The sequence below is a fragment of the Nerophis lumbriciformis genome, linkage group LG30 (assembly GCF_033978685.3).
Source record: "Nerophis lumbriciformis linkage group LG30, RoL_Nlum_v2.1, whole genome shotgun sequence".
NCBI classification, from domain to species: Eukaryota; Metazoa; Chordata; class Actinopteri; order Syngnathiformes; family Syngnathidae; genus Nerophis; species Nerophis lumbriciformis.
Window position 1 is genome coordinate 12,878,457 of NC_084577.2, and position 25,620 is coordinate 12,904,076.

At 41.1% G+C, this 25,620-nt stretch overlaps 1 protein-coding gene across 1 annotated transcript; it reads left to right on the top strand.

The window, feature by feature from the left end:
• The first annotated feature begins 2,337 nt into the window (after nt 1–2,337).
• gap43 (growth associated protein 43) lies at nt 2,338–18,631 on the top strand. Its single transcript, XM_061925608.1, has 3 exons — nt 2,338–2,644; nt 10,196–10,814; nt 17,413–18,631. Exons 1-3 carry the CDS (start codon nt 2,615–2,617, stop codon nt 17,490–17,492), a joined length of 729 nt encoding a protein of 242 aa, XP_061781592.1. The 5' UTR covers nt 2,338–2,614; the 3' UTR covers nt 17,493–18,631.
• Nucleotides 18,632–25,620: the final 6,989 nt, after the last annotated feature.

A 25,620-nucleotide genomic window follows, 5' to 3' on the forward strand; every position in this document is an offset into this window, starting at 1 on the left:
ATACCGGAGTTGCTTTTAATCTCATTGTACCTGTGTATAGTGACAATAAGGCATTCTATTATAATAGCAACTGGTAGCTTTTTTTTATTATTAGAAAAGCCGCTTATTTCGACAGAACACTGGCACCGTTTTAGATTTGGCGCCAGTATGGGACAATATGTAAACGGTACCAAGCCCAAGACTCTTATTTATAATTGTAATATATAGAGATGTCATAAATTTTACTTTTTGAAACCGATACCAATAATTTCCGATATTACATTTTAAAGCATTTATCGGCCGATAAATGCTTTAAATTGTAATATCGGAAATTATCGGTTTCGGTTTCAAAAAGTACAATTTATGACTTTTTAAAACGCCGCTGTACGGAGTGGTACACGGACGTAGGGAGAAGTACAGAGCGCCAATAAACCTTAAAGGGACTGCCTTTGCGTGCCGGCCCAATCACATAATATCTACGGCTTTTCACACACACAAGTGAATGCAATGCATACTTGGTCAACAGCCATACAGGTCACACTGAGGGTGGCCGTATAAACAACTTTAACACTGTTACAAATATGCGCCACACTGTGAACCCACACCAAACAAGAATGACAAACACATTTCGGGAGAACATCCGCACCGTAATACAACATAAACACAACAGAACAAATACCCAGAACCCCTTGCAGCACTAACTCTTCCGGGACGCTACAATATACCCCCCCCACAACCTCCTCATGCTCTCTCAGGGAGAGCATGTCCCAAATTCCAAGTTGCTGTTTTGAGGCATGTTAAAAAAAATAATGCACTTTGTGACTTCAATAATAAAAATGGCAGTGCCATGTTGGCATTTTTTACCATAACTTGAGTTGATTTATTTTGGAAAACCTTGTTACATTGTTTAATGCATCCAGCGGGGCATCACAACAAAATTAGACATAATAATGTGTTAATTCCACGACTGTATATATCGGTATCGGTTGATATCGGAATCGGTAATTAAGAGTTGGACAATATCGGAATATCGGATATCGGCAAAAAAGCCATTATCGGACATCTCTAGTAATATATTTACTCATAGAATCTATCATTTTCAGACCGTTTCTAGGGAAAATATTGTCTTTTCCATTGTTCGTTCTTGTCTACAAGTGAAGTTGGCCACTGCTGGGAAACAGTACAACGTGGAGTACAGTATCTGATGTCTTCTCTTTTCTAAAGCGTGTGACAGGGTGATGATGTATTGGAGCCATGTGACGGCCGGTCAGTGCCACAGCAACAATCAGGAAGGCTGCGGCTCAGGGGCGCAGGTCAATAATTTCCCCGTAGTGAAGTGCATCAGTAACAATCCCGTAACAGAAACGAATAGCATGACTCTTTCTCCCTCTCCGTCCACTCCCCCTGTCTGTCCATCCTTTTCCCCCTCATGTGTGTCCTTATAGCATCTGCTGGTACTCGCGAGTGTGGGAGCGGGGGTGGGGGCTCTTGTGACACTACGCCGTGTATTTGTGTGTTCGGAAAGACTAACAAGAGTGTGGGTGTTTGCCTGCCTTACTGTACGCTAATGATTACAATGTGGGGGATAAATGCGCGCGTGTTAAACGAGGCTCGAGTGCAAAATGCGAGCGAAGCGGGAGAAAAGACGGGGGAGGGAGGGGCGGAGGAAGCATGCCACACCCGGCCTTCTTGCTTCCTTCTACCTTCATCCCTTCCTCTCTCTCACACACACACAAACTCACTCCTCCTCCTCTGCTCTCCAAGTCTATCTGCTAGTGTTTCCATGAGAACAGAGCACTGGGCATGGGGGTGGGGGGGTGGAATGATGGTGCGGGGTGACGTGTCCTAAGAGTGCTGTCTGTGTGCGTATGTATGCAAGCACGCATGCATGCGCCATCATCATTGCTCGCTTTCACACCTTTCATACCCGAACAGTGCCAGGAAAACACACTTTTGGCAGTGCTTTGGCAATTTGGACGTTGGATCGTAACACTAATGGCAGAGTACATAGAACACGGTCTGAGAGGAAGACGTTTGATAGTTGGGGAAAAGACTGTGCGAGACACTGTTCATGATCATGAAGGAAGGACTTGCGCGACAAAAAAAATAGTCTAGGAAAAGACTGGCCTGTCTTTAGGCCTTGGGTGGGGTCGGGGGTTTTTGCAACAGCCTATATAAAAAAAAGAGGAGTGCTGATTTATAAAATAGGTGGTGGGGGATCATCTTTATGAGTGTGTGTGAGGTGTGTGTGTGTGTGTGTGTGCAGGGGGGGATAGTGTGAAAAGGGACGAGGGGGCAAGGCAAAGGGTGGGGTTTTTAAAGGGCGGGCTGTAGGCATTGTCAAGCAAAGAGTATAGGAGAGAGGGAGAGAGAGAGGTGCAACCAGGCAGACTTACTGAAGAGAGTGCAGACTGGGATGAGTAAATGCACTGGGCAGCGTAGCTGTTGATACAGCCAACGAGAGAGAGAGAGAGAGTGTGTGTGTGTGTGTGTGTGCACGAAAGCGAGCGAGAGAGCGTGCACGAGAGAGAGAGAGAGAGAGAGAGAGAGAGAGAGAGAGAGAGGAAAAGAGAAAAGGAAAAAATAGGAAAGAAAGAAGCAGAGAAGAAAAAGGGAGGATACTACGACAACAACTATGCTGTGCTGCATAAGAAGAACCAAACCGGTAAACTGCTCTTTTTTTTCCGCATTTCTATTTCAAACAGGTGCGGCTCAACTTTGAACTTTGCCGGTGTTCCTTTGCCGTCAGTCAAGACGTTAGAGAAGACGTTGGCGTAATTTACTTTGACTTGCGGCGGGGGTCCCGGTTTGTCCACGTAGAGCCCCCCCATAGACACGCCTCGTTGATGTGATTAGCCTGCATGAATGGACCCCGCTACCATGCCTCCTCAGACCTCACGCCGTGTATTCGCAGACCGCCTCAAGACTGTAACTTGATCTGGAGCCGCCGGGCATCCCCACTCGTATTGATCAGGCACTTATGAAAAGTGAACGGTTATCGAAAGACACCTGATCCGCAGCCATCCACCTTTGTTTGTGTTAATTGCAGCAAACTTTCGCCGGTCACGAAACGCTGTCTCGACAGAGGGGTTAAAACGTTCTTTCTATTGTCTCGTGCAAAAAAGTGGGTAACACAAGAAAGTACATTTCCTCAGTGAGGAGGAGAGGGAAAAAAGGGTGGGGTGCAGAGTGAGTGAGCAGCACCATCATGTCAGCGGCCTTGAGGGATTACAATAGGAATAAATGACTCTAAATAGATTACCATAGCCCTCCAGCTTTATGAGTGGATAATGCCAGGAGTGGCTACAATGGAGTGTGCACTCATTTAAAGGGTGTGAAAGGGTGCTAGTTTGCAGAGAATTCGGAAAAGGCAGACAAGGTGCTGCATGGAAGCGGGTGGCTCCAAATAGTGGAGAAGCCATAAATGCTTCAGTATTTTAATAGCCGTCATTTTGGTGATTCTGTCGTCCTAAATCAAACATGATTTTGTCAGACTCGTGACGTGCTGGATTTTGATTGTACTTGATCGCTTGATTAATTTCTGGATGAGTCATATTAACTGTGGCAGGCTGGAGATGACAGCTGAAAGACAAGCAGAAGACAGTAGCTGGAGCGCGGGGATGGACGTTCCCGGTGCAAGGGAGGAGGGGAGGAAAAGGTGCAGGTAAAACAATGATTTGAATGAGACTATGGGGGGAGGGAGGGGGAGTGTGCATGAAGGCAGGGAAGGAAATGAAGCTGGATGGTGGCGGAACGACGGATGACGGTTGGAGGAGGTGTGGAAGAAGGGGCGGAAACGAGGAGAGAGAGAGAGAGAGCGAGAGAAAAAAATGCCGGCACGCTGCACACTGCAGCCATGTGGGTGAGGCAGCGGCTCTTTAGCCACAGAAGGCTGCTTCAAGCATGAGTGCCGCCAAATATCCATCTGGGACTTGAAACACTTACAGTATTTTCCCGCACTGCTTTGGCCAGACTGTGTTCCTCCGAGAAAAGAGCCTCGTGTTTTCTGCTGAGGACACAAAAAGCCAGCATGTAAGATAGTAAGAACTATACGGGGAGTGGCTGCGAGCTTATTTGAGCACCGAGCAGCCCTCGTGTTTGGATAGAAAAATCAGGATTAGGTCCCTAGGTCCATTTCCAGCCCGAGTCCTTTTCAAACTCCGTCATCCCTTTTTGACGAAAATAATAACCTTAGTCTAATTCAACATAATAGCTTCTCTTCAGCTCCGCCCTGCCACCATATTTAGTGTTAATCCTCGAACCATGAACATACCTGCCTCCACTTTCAATAATTCCAAAGCCATTCATGGTGTCTCCTCTTAAACTGTGCTTAATGTTTTAGATACCACATAAGCCCACACCGGCCCACCACATATCGTCCAACCGGCTCTTCTCCTCCCCCACTCGCTGCTTTCCTCTTCCCTCGCCCCCCTGTCAGATCAGTGGCGATTGCAGAGCCTTTGTTCAGACAGAGGGTCTGTGTAATTGAATTAAAGGCTGTTAGAGAGGATGCAATGGTGCCGGCGTATCGGCCGCCAAGGATCCCTCGTGCTAAAAGAAACATCGCTCGCCGATTGAGGGGAGAAGGGGCTGGGGGCTGCCGCCACCTGAGCCGCTCTCGACTCATCTGCAGGAGATAGCTGACTAAAAGGGTGTGGTGCTCTGCTGAGTCTGCCTGGGTGAGCGAGACAGGAAGAGGAGAGAGAGCGAGGATAGCTGAAGACAGCATGGAGGAGATATTCACCAGTGGTCTGTGCTGCTGCTGTGTGTCTGAATAATTTTTACACCCCTCAGCATTTGCAGGGGGGAAGGTCGTTAATATGAACTTTGATAATTACTGATGCAGAAATGTCTAAACATCTGAAATGCAGTAATTTCGATGACATGATTTATGAATCCTCCGTGATCAGAGAGCACTATGAATGTGTTTTAACGATTCCCTGTGTGCATTCCACTGCATTGCGCTGCGTGGCGAGGTGCATAAAGTCGAGCTACCTGTCTGTTGTGTTTCATTTTTGTAAAAAGCGCTTGTGCGGTGGGTCAATCATCACTCAGCCTGACACTTAACTGCCCTGCTGCCCAACCACCCGCTTCCTGAAACAAGTCCCTAATGGCACTGGCAATGAGAAGGTGGCGGATTGATACTATGTCATCGTTGGGGGTTGCGGGTGTATGTGCACGTTTATAGATCCATCGCTTCGGCCAATGGCTCTTTGGGTGTGGCTCTCGCAACAGCTGGTATCCACCCCAAGGGCAGGGACAGACCGTGAGGGAGCAACAGACTGCAGCTGTAACATCCAGTGGTCAGACACTGTACTGAACACACTCTGACATGGACATTGGTCACATGACTGAGTCCGATCAATCTCCCTGGCATTAAGATTCTCGAGGTTGACAGTTCATTTAATAATCTAAAATGATGTTACATAATGGCATCTTAATGAAAATCCACAAACACATAGTCCTTAGTCCTACATCTGGTTTGAAATGATTAACATAATGCGTTTTTGTTCTTGGGATAAACTGCAGGCACATTTTTGTTATTCCTTTGATTAACCGGAAGATGCAAATATGTTATCTTCCCGTGAAGTCATCAGGGTATATTTCTAGTCTATTTTGGCCTGAAGGGAGTGGTCTCCCTGTACCTTTGGGAAGAGCAGTTGGATTTGTGAATGAAAACGTGTGCCGCACTGACACAGAGGGGAATCGAGCCTGCAGGAAGGTACGTGACCAGGGTTCAATTAACAGTCACCGTCTCTCAGAGGCAGATTTGCAGTGAGAGACAGAAGTATGTCTCTGAAAGAACTAGAGCGGTTAACGATCAGGTTTTAAATGTATGGAAGGCGTAAGGCTCATCGTCTATCTGGTGTGTTGTACAAAGCATTGCCGGTTTGACCATAAACCCTGCAGCAAATCTTTAAAAGTGCATCAAACAAAGTTGGTGTCGTGCATTTTGGAACGGAAACAAACAAATACTTGATCAATAATGCAGACGATGATGCCATGGATGCGTCAGGACAATGAACTTCCCCTTCGTCTTCATAAATTCATATGAGATCACTGCTGGCACGTTATTACATTTGCACTCACGCACCCTAATCTCTAAAGTAGTTGACACCCCACCCTCCGGTCCAAAAATGATGTCATAGCACGATATTCCCAGACACCCTCATCCGTTGCTGTCTTGTTCTCTCCTTGGCTGATTCATTGTATGCAGCCGGTAAGTAATTCTATTTAGAGTTAAGTGCTTGGGTCCAATTTTTTGGCAATTGTAAGCACCAATGAGATTCAATGTAATAAAAGGCCCAATAAGTCACCAGGGAGCATGCATGTTACACACAGGGTATGCTTGTGGTTAGTAGTACTACTCCAATTTTTCTATTGGGTTACATGTGTGGTGTGGCTAACATTTAATGGCTTACTGGTATGTGCTCTTGGACTTTAAAATACAAATGAATATGACCAAACTCTGCTGTTTCTGATCTTATGTTACTAAGAGCCTGATTTACTAAGATTTACTAAGATCCAAACACCACGTGGTAAACAGCATGTGCAATCTATAAAATTGCGTGTGGTCTTAGTGGGCGTGTCGCGTGCCATTTACTAACACTGCGTGTGCAATTGTAAAGTGGTGCAGCCTTATCTAAATGAGGACTTTGCGTGTAGTATACCGGGCAAAACCATGGAAACACTCATTTACTGCACATTCATGTTATCATGCTTCTATATTTCTATGCGTTTTGCTATGTTTTCAAACATACAAGAGACATGTACCACACTATGGCTGTTTTAGCAGCAATCCTGCAGTACATCTACAATGAAACCACTTTTTATCTTATTTTTACCGCTCAAGGTGCACTAATTGGTGAGAGGCTGCACTAACTCTGCTCAAGACGCGAAAAAATGCCTACTTAAGAAGTTCTATTTTTCATATAAGAAATATTTTAACAATCTATATTTTATGTGGACAAAAAACATGTTTTAATCAGCCCCTTAAGTCCTCTCGCAGCTATAAAATTATAAAATGATGTTGCTGAATAGACAATATTAGTCTATTATTTTTTTTTATTTCTGACTGTCTAAAATGTTGACCCCCGCTCGTAGGACAACGGATTCTCGCCTGTCCATCGTCTGTCTGTGCAGCACGAGCACTGATTCTGCAGCCGTGTGTGAAACTGTCATTTTACAAACTAAATAGAGCTCGCAAAACAGTGATGAGTGTTGATGTATCACATTGCTTGTGCTAAATAATAATTTTTGCGTTTTTTCCTCCTAATCTGATGAGCATTTATTTTGCATATTAATGAAGACAGAGACGCAAAATTGATTGCACACCTTATTCTACCCACCTAATCCACTTTGAACACATTTAGTAGATCAGTTTTGCATGCACTATCATGTTTGCACGTGTTTTAGTGCACGCAAAGTCGCAAACCTTTTGTAAATCAGGCCCTAAGTTGCTTGAGATGGTATACTTGTGTCTGTTAATAAACTGAAGGAGATTTACAGGCTCTGAATCTTTGGGCTCCAATGTGAATATACTACAGCTGCACCTTGGCTTCGCTGGTACAATATTGAGCTGACACAGTGACCCTGAAGATGACGTGTGGGTTTTAGGACCCGCAGCTCCTAAATCACGCCTAACAGATGGGACGTCGCACTTTAAAGCCCCATAGCCAATGAATCAGGAAAGTGAGCTGATGCATTTAGACATCGTAGTCTCTTGACTGACTTAAACAAGACTCGTGAAACTGATTTTAAATAAAGGAAGTTGCACTCTGACCCTACGTTGCACAGAACACCTACTTAGCCGAGTGCGCCGCTCCCCGTTTTACGAGCACCTATTTGCTGCTGAGGGGTCAGGTGCACTGCCAATCATGGTACTCTTTCATTGCACCAACCAGCAGTCAGCACTGGGATGAGTTAGCACTCTGGTTGTCAAGGTAACCTTTGATAGTTAGGAGGGGTATGGTAGTGAATGCTGAAGAGACTGAAGCATGCGGCTGGTTCCCTAGCAGCCAGCCGGATGAGAGGAACCTTCTGTGCAAATCCTTATTTAGGGGAATAATATTGACAATATTGGATGGTGTTTCAGTTTACAAAACAGCAAGCGTTGTATGCAACTATTGTACTAAATCATCTTCGGACCATTAAGATACCGTGCAACAAATCACGGAAGCAATCAACCCAGGGGCATGTGTCCCTCCATGTTTTTTCATGATTCACAAAGGCACTAAATATCCCCTCTTCAGCCCATGAACTCGTCACATCAGTGACTCACACCTTGCAAATCATTGCTAACTGGACAGACTTGAATCAATCCAAAGAAAATAACAACAACCACAAAAACACGACAGTTGTGCCCTTTTATCATTCCCTCTTATTAATGTTGCACCGCTTGCATGCTCAATTTGTGTTTGCTTCATGTTCACATTTATTCAAAGTGTGCTTTAGAGGTTGTGGATTGCCTGAAATAATATTTTTGTGTGAATGCTGATTGTATTTTGATTTTTTTCCTCATTTATTTTGAATGTACTAAGTCATTTTGTTTGCAGTTTTTCAGTGTTTATCATTTTCTTTATTTGATTTGATTTCTTTTCATTAGATTTAAATGACTCATAAAACAACCCCCTATTTGATGGACAGCTTTGGATCCAGTTACCAAAGGTAATATAAAAGACCCCTTTTAATAACTCCTTGTATACGTCCTACTCCTAACTGTATGTTCCTCATCCCTTCTTACACATACAGTACATACAGCATATCCTAAAACTAGAGCCTTCTAGTTTTAGGATACATGGAGCTTGTCCAGCACTTCTGCATTAGACTTCCAGTATGTTCCTAACCCAGTAATAGCCTACTGTTCCTCCTCTAACCTTTCTGCTCCATCCATTATTTCATTATCAGTAAAAAATAAAATAAACATGCATGGAATAAGATGATTGTCAACCTACATGCTTCTTTTTCTATGCTGCTCAGGAGGTACAGTGCATCCGGAAAGTATTCACAACGCTTTACTTTTTCCACAATTTGTTATGTTGCAGACTTATTCCAAAATATAATAAATTAAATTTTCTCCTGAAAATTCTACAGACAATACCCCATAATGACAATGTAAAGTTTTTATTTATTTAGCTATATATATATATATATATATATATATATATATATATATATATATATATATATATATATATATATATATATATATATATATATATTTGTATGTGTGTGTGTCTATATATATATATATATATATATATATATAAACATACACACTATAATATATATATATATATATATATATATATATATATATATATATATATGTACAGTATATATACATACATACACACACACACACAATTATATATATACATATATACACACACAAAATTATATATATATATATATATATATATATATATATATATATATATATATATGTATGTGTGGGAAAAAAATCACAAGACTATTTCATCTCTACAGGCCTGTTATATATATATATATATATATATATATATATATAAAATCACATGAATATAAGTAATTAACAGAATTTGCCCAATACAATATTTTACTGATGCATCTTTGGCAACAATTACAGCCTCAAGTCCTGACATTCACGCCAAAGAGTTCAAACTTTGTCTCATCAGACAAGATAATTTTGTTTTTCATGACCTGAGAGTCTGTCAGGTGCATTTTGGCAAACTTTTAACTAAGAAATGGCTTCTGTCTGGCCACTATACCATACAGGCCCGATTGGTTGATTGCTGCAACGATGGTTGTCCTTCTAGAAGGTTCTCCTCTCTCCAAAGAGGAATGCTGTAGCTCTGACCATCGGGTTTTTGGTCCCCTCCTTGACGAGACTAAGATGAATACAGCAATGTACAGGTGTGCCCAGCTTGTAGCATTGTATTTAAAAAGACTTGAGTCTGTAATTGCTGCCAAAGGTGCATCAACAAAGTATTGAGCAAAGGCTCTGAATACTTATGTACATTTTTAGTTTTAATACATTTGCAAAACTACAAAAAAATGTTGACATTGTCATTATGGGGTATTGTTTGTAGACTTTTGAGAAAACTGGTTTATTCAATTTTGGAATAAGGCTGTAACATAACATGGAAACATGGAAAAGGTGAAATGCTGTGAATACTTTCCGAATGCACTGTATGTTTGCGTGAGATATTAATGTACTTCCTATTTTGGCAACAAGGTGGAGAAGAATGAGGATGCGGACCAGAAGATTGAGCAGGATGGCACCACCAACAAACCTGAAGACAAGGCCCACAAGGCTGCCACTAAAATACAGGCCAGCTTCCGTGGACACATAACTCGGAAAAAGATGAAAGATGGAGAAGAAGAGAAGGACGGAGACAGTCCTGCTGCTGCAGATGAAGCAACAGAGGGCGGAGAAGAGGCAAAGAAAACAGCGGGGTCCCCGGTTAAGGAGGAGAATACTGCAGAAGAGGAGGGGAAAAAGCAGGAGGAAATGAGCCAAGCCAAAAGCCCGGTGGCAGAAAAGCCTGCTAACTCGCCAGCTGCTGCTGCTCCTTCTCCGGCAGGAGCAGCGACGTCTCCTGTAGCGCCGGCACTTGCTGCTTTCTCTCTTTCAGCGCCTTCCGAGGACCCCAAAGAGGAGCCAAAGGCGGCGGAAAAAGCTGAAGAGAAGGCCAAAGAGGTGGAGGCTGTGGCGGCCAAGAGTCCCATCACAGCCGAGAAAAAGGTGGAGGAGAAGGCTGGGGAGAAAAAGGAGGAGGCCAGACAAGCCGATGTGCCTGCTGCTGTCAGCCCGACAGCCGAGAAGGAGGAGCCTGACCAAACAAAAGATAAAGGTAGGGACGCTTGTCACAGTAACACAGTTTTAAAAATAAAGGCATTGAGTTCAGAGACAAAAATGATATTTGCACAATCAAGATTTAAACAAAAAATGATGTGCTTTCCTAAAGATCCTTACTGTGCGAAGGGGGATTCATATGGCCCCATTCGTCACAGTTTACCTGACACATAAGACGTGACGACTTAGGGGGTTGCACAATCCACTTTAGCAGCCAGATAGCAGTAGAGTGTTGAATACCCTAAAATGTGTTTTGTGGCAATTCCAACTTTGACCACAGCGTCACTTGCTATGTAGAGTGGCACTTTCCATCATTTCAAAAAAGGAGATCCACCCAGGAATGGGCTCATATGAATCCCTCTGCTAATATAGCAAGCGCCACATGGTGTAGCTACGTGCCTTGAAGATTTACAGATGATTGGCAGGCCTCCATTGTCGACTGGTTAACACAGACATCACAGCTGTCTATTAGATTAAATCTCATCCTGCAAGATGCAACCTCCAGACAGACCTTGGTGGTCGTAGAAAATATTCAAACAAGAACTTTACGAATAACAGGATAATCTTTTGTCACAGACTCATGTCACATTAGAATTAGAATACACAGTAGTGAATGGCGCCGTTTTATAAAGACACAACCGAATTACAGCCATGCCCTTTGCAATTTGTGAATCAATAATAGTGAAACTACATACGGTATTGATCTCACTAATAACGTTTTACATATCCGCAACAACCCTCTAACAGTTTGATGCCCCCTTAATAATCACATCTCAAGCGGTAGAACATAAATGGATGGATCGCTCCACCAATATAACAGTCACATGCAATCAGGGAGAGACAGGAGACAGACCGATGTACCAACTGTGTTACACATGTATTTCCATATGATTGACACCATTTTGACTTTTACTTATGTACAAATCACTGAATTTGCACATTTCCTAGTCAAATACAGGGCAGAACCTGGAGAGCCTACCGCGTGATTGCACAATTCTGCATAAACAGGGTTTGATGGCGCGTGCTCGTTTGTGTGTCACCTTGTCGCCAATAGGATGTTTGCAGAATCATTTATTATACGCCATGATTTTTGAAAGCTTGTGTAATGTTTTGAATGTAGGTGTGACATTCTTCTTGCTAATCATACAGAAAAACACAGTACTTTGGCTCACCGTGAAGGGGCAGGGAGTACATGAGCTGACAGCGGTGTACGTTGCTGCAATCTTTCTGCAGAGAGGAAAAGCAGAAGTAATAGATAATAAAGGGGAATTTAACAACAAAATAACAGAGATTTTCCTGGAGATGGATAGCTCCGTATTCGAATCGTTGGACATTAAGCGGGTGTGTTAGAGCCCCCCACGGCGCGCCTTGGGTGGGCCGAAGTCAGCCCCCAACCCTTGTGGGACTCGCCGGAAATTAAACCTGGTGCACGTCGACGGGGTGTACGTTCGACCAGTTATCTCGGGCAGAAGCCTTCCTCCCTGCTCCCCTCTGGCAACCGTAATGATTCTTCCACAGGTTCAATCAATCAATCAAAGTTTACTTATATAGCCCTTAATCACAAATGTCTCAAAGGGCTGCACAAACCACAACGACATCCTCGGCTCAGATCCCACATCAGGGCAAGAAAAAAACCCAACCCGAACAACAAGAAACCTTGGAAGAGACCACAGATGTAGGGATCCCCCTTTGGGTGACCGGTGCAATGGATGCTGAGTGGATACGGTTAATAATGTGAGAGTCCAGTCCATAGTGGACAGAAACCTCATTATGACGTTTACTTCCCAGTCAAATTTAAACCAAGCTCACCCACCCTGGCAGGTACGGTATGAGCATCTCACTAAACTATCCAGTCTATGGGTTTCTTTGTTTATCTGAGTGTTTTAGCCTTTTTCAGCTGGAAAAGGTTGCAAATGAGGTATGTTTATTTGTGGGGCTCCTCATTAGCTGTGCTCTTGTTAACAAGCATGCTAGCATACAAGTAAAACATTTTGCAAAATTGATTCAGACTCAACTACATGAAAATGTTTAATTGAAGACAGCCCTAGTTTTTAACGCATCTGTATTCCACGCGTCTACTTTTAACGTGTCTGCGACAATATTAATAACTAACACTGTTACGCCACAGATACAGTAGAAGCCCGTACATGGTTTCTCAGATTTATCATTGAAAAAAGGGAAGTACTTGAAAACAACATTCACACAATGTGGATTATTCTATTATTTTTCTCTATTCCAAGGGGTGTCAAACCAAATTTTCTGGTGGCCCGCACCACAGTTACGGCTGCCCTGACAGGGTGGCTTGTGACTGCGAAACCATAAAAATATATGATTGCCTCATGGTATTATTACGTTATTGGCCCCACATTTGATTATTATCATTATTTACCAACTCGCTGCTTTTGAAACAGAAGTCAAAATGAGAAGCAGATATTAAAGTTGAGTTTGTAACAGCTTGTTACATCAAATAATATTGGTTAAGGCAGTGCTTCTCAATTATTTTCTATTACGCAGCCCATAGGAAGAAAAAAGTATTTCGCGCTCCCCCGCCCACTCTCCAACACGACTATAAATAGTATCATTTGTCTATAAAATTGTTACAACTATACCTCTGCATAACATTGTAAGCTTAAAAGAAACAACACGTCAGTATTTCCTTGTCTCCCACCGTGGTGAAGCAAAGTGCTACATATGTTTCATCATATTCTGGTACAGCAAAAAAAGCATGTTCCCCGAGGTCACATGCTGCATCGCACCGCGCCCCCCCCAGGGGGGCCCGCCCCACTATTTGAGAAGGACTGCATTAAGGAGATGCATTGTATATGGTGCAATTTTATTCTTTCGAAATTTAAACACATTGAGCAAGAAGGATGAAGTCGCTTCCTGAAGCACATTATTTCCAGGCTTTCCCGTCCTCATCAAATTATGCCGTGAGTTTGACGCCTGTGTCTAATCCTCTTAACGAGCAACCTGTATTAACATGAATTTGACCACAAGGATTTAAAGTTTAAAAAAATAAGACAGTGCTTTACCAGCCATGAACTTCAGTTCACACCACTGCTTATAACAATTTCACAATGGCAATAAAAAAGTGCTGAGATTATATTTGATGTTAGTGACCCATAGGCCAATAAACAGGGCATGTTCAGTACCAGCCATGCCCAGCAGGCTGTTCGAATGCCAAACTCAGGGCTGAACTGAGATTATTTATACATTATTTTCCACAATTGCACTCTCAGTTGAGTAGAACATATTGTACATATTGGCAAGACAGAAAAACAGTGACATCTCCCTGCCCCAAGTAATAATACGCTCACACAAAAGTGATTTTTGTGGTCCAGGGATTTCCAAGTGTGGGTCAGACAGGTACAGTGGCTGGAGCATGCTCCATCTTAGAATAGGTGGGGGCCGAGAGGGAAACACACACACACACCAACACCAACTGAGCTGCACTAAATCTAGGTCACGGAGAGGCACTGTCTCTGCGTTGTCATAGTTACCACCTCCATGGGAAAGCTGGCCTGCATAGAGCAGAGCGCAGATAACAGGTGTTCTGATTCAAATGAATGATTAATGATCCTTACCGGTCACGATCCGCACTGGGGACGTCTGTCACACACGAGGAACCGTTGGGCCCAATATGCTTAATTAACATACTGTAACATAGAGAAATTAATTATCGTAACCTTCGTTCCAGTCGGATAAGGTGGGTGCATTTATACAGTCCTGCAGTATAATTTGAATTTAAAAAAGTACCTAAAAATTATACAAAAACATTACCATTGCAAATTTAATTTCCATACACAACTAAAAAAAAAATCAAAAATTGGTTACGTTTAGGCCCTCTCTAGAAATTAAAGAGATGATACGCTAAATGGTCCCTAGTGTGTGAATATTAGTGTGAATGTTGTCTGTCTGGCCCTGCGATGAGGTTGCGACTTGTCCAGGCAGATCTACCCCGCCTCCCGCATAAATGCAGCTGGGATAGGCTCCAGCACCCCCTGCGACCCGAAAGGGACAAGCGGTAGAAAAATGGATGGATGGATGCAGTAAATCCTTTCAAGAGCGTGGCTGTCATATATAGGGTTATAACTGTACGACTTTGACCAACATGAACATATTCCTTCTTTAAATTTAGGACCACATTGGCAATATTGATGAAAAAAAAAAAACAACTACCCAAAATCGTAAGCTACTAAAGGAAAAGCTGCTTGTGTTACGACATACACTGACAAAAAGGTAGTGGTTTCAAGATGGAGCTTTGTGGTACTCCATATGCATCAATTACAATGTACGGTTTATAATTATTTTCCAGACAAAAATAAGTATTGGGCTTATATGAATAAAACTGGATTAAATAAAAGATACACCATCCAAATGCCTCGCAGGAATTAAAAGTTTTAAAAAAGTAAAAATGTTTTACTGTGCTGAAAAAACGGTTCTATATTAAATGAGTAATATAATGACTGTACAAAAAGACTCTAATGTCCCTAGCTTTGTCAGTTCTGTGATCAGCCTCTTCTCATCTCACCCTGAGTAAACTGGGACAGGCTCCAGCTTGTCAGTAACCTGAAACAAAAGTGGTTTAAAATGATAACGATGATTTTTACTGGCAGCTTGAAAAAAACAAAGACCGCATTCCGAAACGAGGGTGATTTCATCTACAGTACGTCCACAAAATAATTGATTGCAGTTGAGCCAAGCTGTGTTTACATTCCAATGACTCAGACGCCGCTCATATATACTGATTACACTTTACCTGTAAGCATGCTATGACTCATGAGGTCTTGAGTCATATCTACTCATACATTAATGTAGAAGCACTCACACATTTTTGTCCGGTTCTCGTCTGTGCTCACATACACGCTGAAGGACACACACAATGATGTCATCCCTCAATGTCTCGTATTTCTATTAAAAGAATGTGAAGTCATTGTACAGTATGACTTCAACAGCATGTTCTCAGGGGGCTTGAATAAAATTGAGGCGCTATCAGAAACTACCAACTGCCAACCAAGAAATCACCGCTGAATGTTTTTCCTACTGCTATACCCTGTGGCCATCACATGATATCAGATATGACAGGTTGGGATACTTTCACTTTAAATATTTCATGGGCCCATTAGGAGCACTCGTCCTCTTCATTATTTACAGTCGGTGTGTATATGTACACTGCATGGATCCAGGGTATATGAAAAGATCATATGTAGAAACATGATATGCGAACTCTTTGAGGCTTGGTACGGTGGCACATAACATATGTTCATATAGTGTTTGTTGCGTGATGAGATAATAATAAAAGTTTAAATGACATGCAATTTATTTAGTTTTTTGTTCTAAACGCAGGAGTCAAACTGGCCACATTTGGCCCAACATATACTTTTATGTGGCCCCGTCAGGCCGTCACTAAAGTACTTTATTTTTTCTTACTAAATGCAATCATTCTTCCCATTTTGTCAGAAAAAAATTAATGTACTGCATGCAATTACATATCTTTTAAACTTCAATATGATCTAATAAAGCAACAAATATTAGATTAAAATACATTCAAAACACATTTTTAAATATACTTAAATATCTGCTTAACTTATGATTTCAAAGCACTGTAAAAATGACAACAAATTTTACACTAAAAAACTGGCAGGTCGGACACTTTTGCAACAACCATAGATTTTACGGTAAAAAGTTTTAAAGTTAAAAATGCTGTAAAAACCGCCGTAAATATATATATTTTTTTCACAGTGTACATAAAAATATACATAAAAATAGGTCATTGGCAATTGTGTGATAATATCATGAAGCAAACCCTGTTACACTCATATTGTGTTGTCACTGTAACAGGTGGACCTCCGAGGGTAACTATAACTGCAATGTGACACCCTGTTCTAAAGGACCGAATAGTACGAAAAACCGAAGCATTTTTTTCCCATAAGACTTAATGCTAATAATGCTAATCTAATTAATCTGTTACAGACTCCCAACCATATAACCACAAAACATATTTTGAAGAGCATGATTGTAGTTTTACATGTAAAAAAGAGGGGGGGGGGGGGGGGTTACCCACATATGCGGTCCTCTCCAAGGTTTCTCATAGTCATTCACATCGACGTCCCACTGGGGTGAGTTTTTCCTTGCCCTTATGTGGGCTCTGTACCGAGGATGTTGTTGTGGCTTGTGCAACCCTTTGAGACACTTGTGACTTAGGGCTATATAAATAAACATTGATTGATTGATTGATTGAAAAAATAGGTGTAAATAACACATTACATTCATAACAAAACATGTAATATAATTGTTACCTATTTTTGAAGACTCTTTTTGGAGAAGACTGCAATGAGCGGAGAGAAGAGGGCAGGGAAGATTGAGTTGCCAACACAAGGGATTCTTTGCTTGCGGACTTGATTCTGCGAAATGATTCGCGGCCTACGAAAACTGGGGGGATAGTTTTGGAAAATAATGTTCAATCGAAAACCGAGTGTGTGGTTCAAAAGGAGTTTTATCGCTCTGGGCAGTAATGTGAAAAGTCTTGCGCTAGCTTATCATTTTCTTTCAGCTTTTCTGTCCCACTCCCTCACTTCCTACTTTACTTTCTCCAGATGCTGCAGAGGAGTCTAAAGCAGAGGATGACACCCCGGCAGATGCAGCTGCAGAGGCCACCGAGTCCAAGGATGACTGAGGCAAAATCTACTCTCCTAGAAGCAGAATGAAGAAAAACAAAAATCAACAAAGGTTGCTCTTTGCCTTCCCGACGCGAAGGCGGTCCGTTTTTATTTGTTTGTCATTTTTTGTGTGGCAATGATTTTTCTCATGTTGGGGGAGTTTCCAGCGTGACGTTTTTTGGCTCAAGCTAATATATGATAACGTGGTGATGATGTTGTTGTTGTTGATGATGATGCTGAAATATGATTGTTAAGCTGACGAGGTGGATTTCATTTCTAACATCTTTTACTATGTATTGTAAGGGATCTGGTCGTGGATTTAAAAAACAACAACCTCCCAACTGGATATATACACATTTAAAATGCATCGCAAATACATTAATTTGCTTTGCATTACTCTATCACAACATACTCGTTGCAAGTAACCTTCTTCTTCGGCCAGTGCACGCACAAAAAAGCTGGTTTTACAATGCAACTCCAGTTTTCATTATCTTACAAGTGTATTGAAAACTCCAACATATGATATGACAAGAATGTATCAATAAATGTGTACCATTTCCAGTTGGAGAGCTGTATAGTACACTTCAAAAACCAACATATAGGACAATAATATTACTCTCCCTCTACTGTGCTTGAGTCGATTCAAGCTTTGTTTACTGTACACCCCTTTTACAAACAGTCTGCACGCTCGTTTGCAGAAATAGGACCTGACGTGATCATAGAATAAACTTAAGAAATCTGCTAAAGTATTTATGTCTCCACAAGACAATTTATATTCTGACAACCAAATATGAGAGCAGTAGCATGAACCATCGAACCAAATGCATGATGGGAACTCTCCCTCTGAGGGGAACGTTTTTCGCAGTTATGAAAATTAAAGAGGTGTGGCGGCTTCTTTTTGATGTCTTTGATGTTGTTATGACAGTTTATATGAATTGGAATAATACTCTTGCACAATTGTCAAGAAAAAAACATATATATAAAAAGAAAAAGAATGACAAATGACCAAACAACAAAACAAAAAAAAAACTTTTCCTATGTTCCAGTGAGTGCAATGTCCAATTTTAACCTATCAAAGAGTTCCAACTTGTGAGGGAAAAAAAGAAAAATGGTTTCAATGTCTGTTTTCAAAATAAAGCAAATGTGCCAATTATCATCATCAACTGTGGTGTTTGTGTCAAGACGCGGGAGGTGGAAAATAATATTTCATATTTTGGGGAATTGTTCTAGATCAGGGGTGTCAAACTAGTTTTCATTGAGGGCCACATTGCAGTTATGGCTGCCATCAGAGGGCTGCTTGTAACAGTGAATAACATATGAATTTGATTGTTATATATATATATTTTTTACATACAATTAATTTTTTTTTTAACAGTATAAATCTGGCAATTCAGACACCAGAATTTTACTATAACATATACAGTGTTTATTAAACAACATATTATTGTAAATTGAAAAATGGTGCAACTGTTTTTTTTTATTCTGGCAACTGATCTGCCTGTTTTTTTACCGTAAAAAAAAATGTAGTACCGTTTTTAAATTTTCAGAAATATACCGTTAAAAACAACAATTGTAGATTTTACGGTAAAACAACTGGCAATTCAGTTGAGGCAAAATTTTTACTGTAAACACAGTGGTAGAGTTTTTTTCAATTTACAGTGATATGCTGTAAAAAAACACCGTAAGTTTTACCTTTAAATCTGTTGTAATTTTTACAGTGTACAATTTGATGGATATATTGCTTTGAAATCATGTCAAGCAGATGTTTAAGTATTTATTTATTTCGGCAAAACAATTGTAAAGTATAATGATATATTTGTTGCAATACTGGACAATATTTAAGTTTAAAAAGGTATGCAACTATCATGCAGTACATATCTTGTTTATGTCTAAATAGAAAGCATGAATACATTTAGTAGGAAAAGATCAAGTACTGTAGTGACGCATATTATTTTTAGGCGTTCATGGGTCACATAAAATGATGTGGTGTGTCAGTTCTGGCCTTTGCACCTAAGTTGGACACCTGTGTTCTAGATCAGTGTTTTTCAACATTTTTTGAGCCAAGGCACATTTTTTTCATTGAAAAAATCCAGAGGCACACTAGCAGAAAACATAAAAAAAAAAAGAAACTCAGCAGCCGTTCTCGCAATTGTTGGATAAAAATTCAAACCATAACCAACCATGCATTACTATAGCTCGTCTCAAAGTAGGTGTACTGTCATGACCTGTCAGATCACGCCGTGACTTATTTTGAGTTTTTTTTGGTGTTTTCCTGTGTGTAGTGTTTTAGTTCTTGTCTTGCGCTCCTATTTTGTTGTTGATTGTCATGTCATGTACAGATGTACTTTGTGGACGCCGTCTGCTGCTCCACACGCTGTAAGTCTTTGCTGTCGTCCAGCATTCTGTTTTTGTTTACTTTGCAGCCAGTTCCGTTTTGCATAGCCATCCCTAAGCTTCAATGCCTTTTCTTAGCGGCACTCGCCTTTTGTTTATTTTTGGTTTGAGCATCAGATACCTTTTTACCTGCACGCTGCCTCCCGCTGTCGTCTGCATATTGTGATCACGACAAACAATGTTCCCGACTTCTTCAAAGCATTTAGCTACCTGCTGCCACCTACTGACATGGAAGAGTATTACACGGTTACTCTGCCACGCTCTAGACAGCACAGACACTCAACAACGGCACATTATTTGCGGATTATAATTACTGGTTTGCAAAAAATATTTTTAACCCAATTAGGTGAAATGACATCATCTCCCACGGCACACCAGATCAGTATCTCACTGTTCTAGATCAGTGTTTTTCAACCTTTTTTGATCCAAAGCACATTTTTTGCGTTAAAAAAATGCGGAGGCACACCACCAGCAGAAATCATTAAAAAAATGAAACTCAGTTGACAGTAAAAAGTCGTTGTTGCAATTGATGGATATGAATTCAAACCATAACCAACCATTTGATTGATTGATTGAAACTTTTATTAGTAGATTGCACAGTATAGTACATATTCCGTACAATTGACCACTAAATGGTAACACCCGAATATGTTTTTCAACTTTTTTAAGTCGGGGTCCAAGCAAATCAATTCATGGTAATCCATGCATCAATATAACTCTTGTCTCAAAGTAGGTGTACTGTCACCACCTGTCACATCACACCCTGACTTATTTTGAGTTTTTTTTGCTGTTTTCCTGTGTAGTGTTTTAGTTCTTGTCTTGCGCTCCTATTTTAGTAGCTTTTTCTCTTTTTTTGGTATTTTCCTGTAGCAGTTTCATGTCTTCCTTTGAGCGCTATTCCCCGCATCTACTTTGTTTTAGTGATCAAGAATATTTCAGTTTTTATCCTTCTTTGTGGGGACATTGTTGATTGTCATGTCATGTTGGGATGTACATTGTCTTTGCTCCACAGTAAGTCTTTGCTGTCGTCCAGCATTCTGTTTTTGTTTACTTTGTAGCATACTTGCCAACCCTCCCGAATTTTCCGGGAGACTCCCGAAATTCAGCGCCTCTCCCGAAAACCCCCCGGGACAAATATTCTCCCGAAAATCTCCCGATTTTCAGCCGGAGGTGGAGGCCACGCCCCCTCTAGCTCCATGCGGACCTGAATGAGGACATCCTTTTTTCACGACGTGAGGACAACAGGGTGACAAGAACTAAATCATCCAGACAAGAGATAAATTGTATTATTATGTTTATCTTACCTAAAAATAAATATATGCTAAAAACATAAAAATTAATTGTATTTTTATTTGTATTTTTTCTGACTCCTTATTACATCCAGGCATTAGAATTATACATTAAAATAAACATATTTGAAATAATTAATTTTAAATTATCATAATAATTCATTTAAAATTACCATATTTAATTATTAAAATAATTGCTTGTTTATCAACAACTTTAGCATTTTATTCATTACATTTTGAAGCTCTCAGAAGCCAAGTTATGTTATATTCCTTAATATTTATTTATGCAAGTTTGAAGTATCAATTATGTAAACACAGTTTTATTTGCATATTTTCAGGATGTACAGATATATATATATATGTATATAAATATATACATATATATATATGTATGAAATACTTGACTTGGTGAATTCAAGCTGTCAATATACTCCTCCGCTCTTAACCACGCCCCCAACCACGCACTGCCCCACCCCCGACCTCCCGAAATCGGAGGTCTCAAGGTTGGCAAGTATGCTTTGTAGCCAGTTCAGTTTTAGTTTTGTTCTACATAGCCTTCACTAAACTTCAATGCCTTTTCTTAGGGGCACTCACCTTTTGTTTATTTTTGGTTTAAGCATTAGATACCTTTTTACCTGCACGCTGCCTCCTGCTGTTTCCGACATCTACAAAGCAATTAGCTCCCGGCTGCCACCTACTGATATGGAAGAGTATTACATGGTTACTCTGCGGAGCTCTAGACAGCACAGACACTCAACAACACGTCATTTGAAGACTATAATTACTGGTTTGCAAAAAATATCTTTAACCCAAATTTGTGAAACTAGATAATATCTCACGGCACACCAGACTGTATCTCACGGCACACTAGTGAAAAACACTGTTCTCGATGATCGTTGCAGGAAAATGATAATTCAATCTTAGTGCAAAGCTGAACAACAGTTCTTTATGGTAGTCTTGCACTTGATAACCACCCAGTTTTAAAGAGGATTAAGTAGGTGTCTGCTTGCATCGCTCAAGTTCACAGTGTCAGAATGAGTAGACAAAGAAATGATCTGGGAAAAATTAACTTGAATATAGAAAATGGATGGATGGATATTTAAATGACAGACGCCCTCTCGTGGCGACGGCAGTTACTGCGACAGGGGCAATTTAAATAATACATGTGGGCGGTGTTTGGTTGCGTCGCTCTAAATCGTCCGGGTAGAACATTGCATCGCAATAATTCATTTGTAAGGTGTAAAATATTGTAGTTATTGCATTGTTAGCCGTATTTTGCAGGACATAGTTGTATTTGAACTTTACCCTGACAGCTGCTGTATGTCATTGCTTGGTGGAAGCTTGGGTTCGAAAGAGCCGCGTTTATAGGCGAGGGCGGACCTACGTCACTTCCGCCTGCCAATCCCCTAGCAACCGGTCGCCATATTGAATTCGTTGAAAACAAACCAGCTCACAGCGAACACAGCATTGACAGAAAAGGCATTTAACGAGGTTTCACGGCATTTTAAACTGTTCTAAATGGCGTATGATTATGTAAATAGTCTTTCCAGTGAGGCTAGGTTAAGATACGAGTTAAAATGTTCTGTAGTTGGATTAAACGACTGCCCTTACCGCCTTCCAGCAGATGCGTGGACTGATAATCCTACACAATGGCCGGACATGGAATTTGGAAATCTTTATGTCTACCTCACAAGCGCACCAGGTCGGTTGTTTGCTTCGGTTGTTATATAACGAATAAATCATATAAAAATTGTTAAATCACCCAAGGTATGTTGATAAATGATAATAAGGATGACACGGTGGCTACCAGTATCTGTATATTTATTATATCTGTAGAGAGCTCATTCAAATTCAGTCAACATGTTAACATTGATTGCAGCAGGCTCAATGTTTTCACACTCATTTGTCCTTTCCGTTAGATCACTGAAAGGTAGTCGTTTCCCACAGTGTTTCTTTGTACTTTTTGAGTTCTATGCTGCCGATTCACGCTTTGAAGTTGTCAGTTGATGTCGCTCGTAACTGTCCATCCTATGGGATGCCTTCTTTCCACTCTGTGGCAGGTGAGGTAAGATGGATGGTGCATAATCAGGGTGCATGGGATTCTTTACAGGTCGTCCTGAGAGGGAAAAAATGAAAAAATATTGAGAGATTTGAGGGCTACAACTACAAGTAATGTTTGATTACAACAAAGAAGATTTGCAGACAGCATTTTACGACTGTCTTGAAAAGTTGATTAAATGGCAACATGAAAATTATAGGGTTTATTGGTTTTTAAAAACCCAACCGTTAAGTGCAAATTTAAATGAAACCGGTTTTCGAAAATAGCCTTTATACCGTATGTTATTGTTGTGCAACAACAACAACTTCAGCTGTCGAACGTTATTCAGTAAAAATTCAACGGGTTCAACATTAGCATGGACGGTATAGCCAAGTTGTGGTTAAGAAGGTGGATTTTTGTTCCTTATATTTACCAGAAACGAAGTGATCCGAACACTCGACCCGGGATTTTGGGGGACTCCAGTGAGAACCGTCCTCGTTTTCCCGGTGTAAAGCTGCGAGCCATTTGTCTCGTCTCTGTGGGCTTTTAGCACGCTTTGGCAGAACAAAATACGACCTTTGTTTTCCCTGTTTCCAGTTGTGGTTTGCATAACCAAAAACAACACAGTTTTTTGGCATTTTGGAGGCAGAATGACGGGTTTAATCAGCGCAGGTCGACAGGTTAAAGAGTAATGGCGACGGTTTGTTTTCAACGCCAGTCAGGTTGCTATGGCTCGAAGAACCCGTTTGTAGCTCAGTTGCCCGGATGTCGGCCCTGCCCTGTTGTGAACCTCCCTCTTCCTGGTTCCAAAAAGATACCCTCCTAAGAACACGAAATGAGTAAAAAATAAGGACGCCAAGTCGCAAGAGCTGAGTGTGGGGTGGTTTATGGTCTCGCTTACCTGTTTGCCGGCAACACGGCAGCCATTGCATCTGTTTTTTAAAATCCCGAATTCGTAGTGAAGCGCTTTCCTGGGGTGGTCACGTGCTTTTGGCAACCCCACGTGACCAACACAGCCGTGATTGACAGCCACGATAGCCAATCAAATCCCCCATTGTGTGAAATGTTTTATTAAGTGACAAATATAGACATTTATTTGTTAAATATGTTCATTCTAGCCCTTTTTGGTGTTCTTTTCTTTTTTTGGTTTTGGGCTTGTGACCTACAGCAGCTTTGACACAATTAGAGATTAACAATCAAAATCAGCTAACACACGTGGGTATATAACTACAAACCCCGTTTCCATATGAGTTGGGAAATTGTGTTAGATGTAAATATAAACGGAATACAATGATTTGCAAATCCTTTTTAATCCATATTCAGTTGAATGCACTACAAAGACAAGATATTTGATGTTCAAACTCATAAACTTTTTTTTTTTTTTTTTTGCAAATAATAATTAACTTCGAATTTCATGGCTGCAACACGTGCCAAAGTAGTTGGGAAAGGGCATGTTCACCACTGTGTTACATGGCCTTTCCTTTTAACAACACTCAGTTTGGGAACTGAGGAGACACATTTTTTAAGCTTCTCAGGTGGAATTCTTTCTCATTCTTGCTTGATGTACAGCTTAAGTTGTTCAACAGTGCGGGGGTCTCCGTTGTGGTATTTTAGGCTTCATAATGCGCCACACATTTTCAATGGGAGACAGGTCTGGACTACAGGCAGGCCAGTCTAGTACCCGCACTCTTTTACTATGAAGCCACGTTGATGTAACACATGGTTTGGCATTGTCTTGCTGAAATAAGCAGGGGCGTCCATGGTAACGTTGCTTGGATGGCAACATATGTTGCTCCAAAACCTGTATGTACCTTTCAGCATTAATGGCGCCTTCACAGATGTGTAAGTTACCCATGTCTTGGGCACTAATACACCCCCATACCATCACAGATGCTGGCTTTTCAATTTTGCGCCTATAACAATCTGGATGGTTCTTTTCCTCTTTGGTCCGGAGGACACGACGTCCACAGTTTCCAAAAACAATATGAAATGTGGACTCGTCAGACCACAGAACACTTTTCCACTTTGTATGAGTCCATCTTAGATGAGCTCAGGCCCAGCGAAGCCGACGGCGTTTCTGGGTGTTGTTGATAAACGGTTTTCGACTTGCATAGGAGAGTTTTAACTTGCACTTACAGATGTAGCGACCAACTGTAGTTATTGACAGTGGGTTTCTGAAGTGTTCCTGAGCCCATGTGGTGATATCTTTTACACACTGATGTCGCTTGTTGATGCAGTACAGCTTGAGGGATCAAAGGTGCTTACGTGCAGTGATTTCTCCAGATTCTCTGAACCCTTTGATGATATTACGGACTGTAGATGGTGAAATCCCTAAATTCCTTGCAATAGCTGGTTGAGAAAGGTTTAATCTTAAACTGTTCAACAATTTGCTCACGCATTTGTTGACAAAGTGGTGACCCTCGC